This window comes from Octopus bimaculoides, chromosome 6 (genome assembly GCF_001194135.2).
Source record: "Octopus bimaculoides isolate UCB-OBI-ISO-001 chromosome 6, ASM119413v2, whole genome shotgun sequence".
Lineage (NCBI taxonomy): Eukaryota > Metazoa > Mollusca > Cephalopoda > Octopoda > Octopodidae > Octopus > Octopus bimaculoides.
The window spans coordinates 21,544,504-21,550,503 of record NC_068986.1 but is presented as its reverse complement, the minus strand read 5'-3'; the positions used below and the strand labels follow the sequence as shown (position 1 = coordinate 21,550,503).

At 36.8% G+C, this 6,000-nt stretch overlaps 1 protein-coding gene across 2 annotated transcripts in view; it reads right to left on the bottom strand.

Annotated features, from left to right (window-relative positions):
• Positions 1-216: 216 nt before the first annotated feature.
• Positions 217-6,000, bottom strand: part of LOC106875142 (clathrin heavy chain linker domain-containing protein 1) — a 15,966-nt gene continuing 10,182 nt past the window's right edge. For both annotated transcript variants that reach the window (XM_014923135.2, XM_014923136.2), the window contains exons 7-9: positions 4,705-4,882; positions 2,816-3,204; positions 217-814 (exon numbers count right to left, since the gene is read on the bottom strand). In XM_014923135.2, coding sequence (XP_014778621.1) covers positions 600-814; positions 2,816-3,204; positions 4,705-4,882 — 782 coding nt within the window. In that variant the 3' untranslated portion in view covers positions 217-599. The remainder of the gene's footprint in view (positions 815-2,815; positions 3,205-4,704; positions 4,883-6,000) is intronic.

Sequence of the window (6,000 nt, the reverse complement as noted above, 5' to 3'; positions counted from 1 at the left end):
ATAAAGTAGTTGGCATTAGGAAGGGCATCCAGCCATAGAAACCATGCCAAAACAGATGACTAGAGCCTCATGCAGCTCTTTGGCTTGCCAGCTCCTGTCGAACCGTCCAACCCATGCCAGCATGGAAAAAAGATGTTAAATGATGATAATGATAACGAGGATGATGATGATGATGATGATCTTTTATTACCTCTGCCTTAGTGAAGGTGGAGGTATTGTTTTCAGCTGTATTTGTTTATCTGTGGACAAGATATCTCAAGAACCACTGAATGGATTCAGATGAAATTTTCAGGGATATTTGGCCTCATGACTGGCACAAACTGATTAGATTTTGGGATCCATCCAGTACTGGACAAGGATTCTGGATTATTTTTCCTGTTGTTTTACTTAATTTTTGAGAGTGGTTGAGTTCATTTTTAGTACTTTCGTTTGTGAGAGCAGTCGAGTTTATTTCAGATATTCTCATTTAAAAAATCATCTCTGGCTAATCATTGAGAGGACATTGGTGTTGGCTTGCACTCTCTGAGTACTCTTGTTTTTTATTATTTTAATGAAAATATTTTATTCTGATGTTTAAAGAAAGATAAAGATATCATTTTTTAATAAAGTAAATTTAATTCATTCAGATCATGACATGTCTTTAAAGCTGAATTCAAGACACTATGAGAGAAAATCAATGCTTGCAATTCCACTGCAATTTGTTCTTCTCCTATTTGGTCAAGTTTAATGACAAGATCATGCCAACTGTCATCAAGTGGAAATTCTTCAAGGGCCATTAAATCGTGAACAATTGGGCCGTTTGTATCATCTGAAGCTGAAATGACAAGAAGCAAATAGTTTTAAGTTAGTACTACCAAAATAAATAAATAAACATAATAATAAACTGGGGCTATTATAAAAGATACTTATCCTAGGTACAGGCATGGGTGTTAGATTAAGGGGCTTGCTTCCCAACCATTAACTCTTAGGTTCAGTTCCACTCTAAGACATTTTAAACAAGTGTTTTCTACTTTCGCCCTAGATTGACCAAAGGATTGTAAGCGGCTTTTGTAGACAGAAACTGAAAGAAACCCATCATACATGTGAGTGTATGTAGTGAAGACACATGACTTAGTGGTTAGGGTATTCAGCTCACAATCGTAAGATTGTGAGTTCGGTTTCTGGTGGCATATTGTGTCCTAGAGCAAGACACTTTATTTCACATTGTGCCAGCTGACAAAATCAAGTTGTGCCGGCATTTCAAAGAGCCAGCCTTGTCACATTCTGTGTCATGCTGAATCTTTTTGAGAACTACATTAAGGGTATGCACGTTTGTGGAGTACTCAGCCACTTGCACACTAATTTCATGAGCTGGCTGTTCTATTGATTGGATCAACTGGAACATCATTTGTCATAATTGATGGAATGCCAGTGTGTGTACATATCTGTGTGCATGTAAACCCTCATCCAGAAATCAGGTAATGTTTGTAAATGAGCGTCATTCTCATACAAGCGAGGTTGTTCTTTGCAGTCTTCAGAGAAAAACATGTCTAGCTAAGGGACAATATTGCCTCATTTGGTAACAAGAAGGGCATCTAGCAGCACAAAATTTGCCTCAATAAATTTTATCTGACCCATGAGAGCATAAAAAATGGACATTAGATCATAATGATGATGACGATGGTGGTCATGGTGGTGATGATGTGTATGCGTGTGTATATATATATATATATAAATATATCATCATCATCATTTAATGTCCTCTGTCCATGCTGGCATGGGTTGGACAGTTTGACCAGGGTTAGCAAGCTGGGTGGCTGCACCAGACTCCAGTCTGATTTGGCATGGTTTTCTACATTAGGAAGGATGCTCTTCCTAATATCAACCACTCTGAGTGTACAGACTGTCCTCATTTAACGACCACTCGGAGTTACGACGAACTTTACAAGCTATAGCGACATTCAAAGTGTATTATTTGCGCACAACATTTTCCAAGGCAACTGAAAGTGGTGAAGTGAACCTTCATGATTTCTGGAAGAGCTACAACATCGCAGACTGCATCAAGAACATTCATGCAAGTTGGGAGGAAGTGACTGAAAAATGTATATAGTCCATCATGTGTGTGTGTGTCACATTGTCTTGACATTGTGTGACAGTTGTAAATGATCATCACTGTTATACAAGCAGTGTCATTCATTTCCAATATTCTGTGAGAACACATCTACGCAAAGGTAAAGGTTATCTTCTCAAGTCATGCTGACTCATAAGGGTCAGCTTCCCAGTTTCCATGGCGCACAAATTCCCCACCTGGATGGAACACCAGTCCATTGCAGAGTTATTCATTTTTGCAAGCTGAGCGAACTGGAGCAATGTGAAATGAACTGTTTTGCTCGAGAACACAACAGAATGCCCGGTCCAAGAATTGAAACCATAAACTTACAATCATGAGTCCAACACCCTAACAACTAAGCCAAGTGCCTCCACAGAACATGTCTGGCCATGGGGAAGTATTACCTTACTTGGTAAAAAGGTGACAGAAAGAGCATCCAGCCAGTGAAAATCTGTCTCAATAAACTCCATTGGACCTATGCAAGCATGTTTGTATATATGTGTATATATACAAACACACACACGTGTTTGTGTGTGCAAATCTTTGTAGTTGTCTCTTGCCACTTGACAGCCAGTGATCGTTTGTTTGTGGCCCCACAACTTAGCAGTTTGGTAAAAATACCAATGCTAAAATAAGTACTAGGGTCAATTTAATTGACAAAGCCCCAACCTGGCCATAGTGTAGTGACTGAAACAAGTAAAAGAATAAAAGAACACCCATACTGACCTTTGTATGTAATTTTTCTCCAAAACGTCTGCATAAGGTTGATGTTGTTTTTTTCAATTAAAAGTGTAAACATTCTAGGGAAACTTATCAATGGTTTAATGGTATTGCTTTGTAAATCAGTATTCAATACCAATGAACTAGCAAACTGAAGAGTTGGGCAGGCATCAAAAGCTGCTTCATAGTCACTGCTTTCAAATTCAGCCAGAGATTGGGCATAGTATAAACCATAAATGATGCGGTTTTGTTTCAGCAATGTGAAAGTAGCCTCTTTATAAAGACCCAACTGTGTGTAAATAAATTCAGCTAACGAGAGGCACCCACATGTACAGATCATTGAACACTTGCAATATTCTTTAATCAAATCACCTGCAGCTTTTGTGATTGTTAATCTGCAATGATATAGAATATGTTATTAATATTAAACTAGATGCATTAGAGGTTAAGGTAAAGAATTGATCACAAGCTAATGAAGTTAAACTTTGCCACAGATCTCATCCAATTGCAACATGTAATGTTTGAATGACTCGGATATTTTTCAGGCTATTTTCACTTATTTCATCTCACAAATAAACTTGATTAAAATAATTAGTTGAGAATTTTTTTTTCTTGCTTGTTGTAAAGGGGCAGTGTCCATGGCCTTTGCAGGTCATCTGAGACTGGTAAGATTGATGCCATTAATGTTCCTCTTGAGCCAGTGAGAAAGACATGTGTAGGGAAAGAATTCTAAAGGGCCAATGTTCTCAGACAAAAGGAGTGAGCACAATGATTAGTCCAGGACCTGGGCCAAGTTGGATGGAATACTTGAGTAGTAAGTGAAATGAGCCTAACCAGCTGCAAGGAGTAGGGGCCATTACAATAGAGGTAGAAAAGGCAGAGAGAGGAGACAGCATATTTGTAGGCCAGTGGTTGGAGCATGTCTGTGAGTGATTTTATGCCAATCATTTGAGTGAAGCAATTTCTGGTTGCAATTATGTACATTTGTGCATTTGTGCATTTAGCTCACATATAATATAAACTAAAATGTAATTGGTTAAAAGCATCCTTTTTCCCAAATCGGAGAAGGAATTTTGGGTTTTTTTTAAAAATAATATATCAAAGGAAGAACAAATTATTACCTCCAACTAACAACCTATTTTCGGGATTTTGGAAACAATACATTTAAAAATACACACCATAATAGAATTATGATAGATAATCTCATTACAAAAGTCCATACCAACACAGTTTTCATTCTTGTATGTAACTACAGAATCTTATTATACCTAGTTTATCTCTCTGCTCATCTGTACCACATAGTTTTGTAAAACTTTTGTAAATTTAAATATATTGTCACTACTAAAAAAAAAAACCTTCAAAGGTCTTAAGAAGAATTCAGAATCAGAAACATTTCAAAATCAAAATTATTAAAGAAATCTGTAACGACTTCACTTCAAAATGTTGTTTCCAACATCACATCTCTGCATTTGTAACATTCTTTTATCATTTTTTTTTTCATGAGGTTCAAGATAATGAGACCAACTTTTACCAGTTCTATCCATGTTTCCCTTGATCTTTCTCTTCCACAATTTCCTTCCACTTGAATATTGTAGAACTTTTTTACTATCTATTTTCCTCCATAAGCATCAAATGTCCATACCAACAGTCTTTGTTCTTACATATTGCAAATGAATCTTTTTACATCTAGTTTATCTTTCAGTTCATCTGTACTACACAGTTCATGCAGACTAATATTACATATCTGGCAGAATATGCTTGCTTCATTTCTCTCGTCTTCACACATCCTCTGCATGCAGAGCCCATGGATATAAACTGATGGAATATGCAAAAACCAATAACAAAACTTTGCTTTAAATGAATGACAGAAAAAAATGATATAATTCAGAACTAACTTTTTTTGGGACAACCAAAAGAACAGCAATTGAAACTCTCTTTCTTCTAAAGTACAACGTATACATTCTAAGGATATTTCTTCATCTGGTATTTGGTTTTCATCTTCCACTGTTGAGAGTAAAGCCTTGCAGAAGATAAAGGATGGTGAAGGTCGCTCACCAGGTACTGTCTGTAAATCTATGAAAATATTAAAAAAAAAACCTTGAGGATTTTGAATACTTCCCCACCTCAAAAATTGCTGGCCTAGCACCAAAATAAGAAAAGATTATTATTACTATTATTCAGTGAGAGAGAGAGCAATGCTTGGCATTAAAGTGACACTGGGGTACAAATATATGAAGCCCAATATACCTATCATGACTACCCATCTGATAAGGGCACACCAGGCACATGCATCACAACCACATGTGCATGACATGATGACCTCATATCAAGATAAAGCCTTTCAGGTGGGATCTAGTTAAAATTTTCTTCAGGTCTAGCAGCCCATCCCACTCGAAAGGTCCTTAAATAAGGTTTGCTTAAGGATGATGAATGAAACACCCAAGTTTCCAGAGGTGAATTATTCAAACCCCAAAGAATTCCTCTCAACACATGGCTATGATGCTTCTCCACTACTTCTCTTCATGATCAAGAATGCACATATCATCAGCTACAAGGGGACATGCTCAACTGGTTAAGGTCAAGCAACTGACAAGCAAATCTGTGGTATTGAGCAGAATACTTGCTGCAGTCCATCTTTTATACCAAGATAAAACAATGTACATGATAACACTTCCAATCAGTTAAGATCAGGAGCCATGAGAGCCACTATTTTATATTGCATCAGAACATTGTTATCATTATTATTATTAATATTATTATTATTATTATTATTATTATTATTATTATTAAGGCAGTGAGCTGGCAGAATCATAAGCCTACCAGATGAAATGCTTAGTGGCATTTCATCTGTCATCATGTTCTGAGTTCAAATTCCACTGAGATCAACTTTGCCTTTCATCCTTTTGCGGGTTGATAAAATAAATACAAGTTGAGCACTAGGGTTGACGTAATCAACTAGCCCCCCCACCACCACCTCACCTAAAATTTCAGGCTTTATGTCTACATTAGACAGGATTACTGTTATTATTACCTCCGCCTTATCTTGCAAATTTTGGGTAACTTTAGCCAATCATAATCCACAGACACATTCATTCCTGCCAAGCATGAGAACTCTTTTGTCGGTGAGAAAGCACATGTTGACAAGTATATTTTACTCATTGAGATAGCTGTCAGATGTGCTAAAAATAATA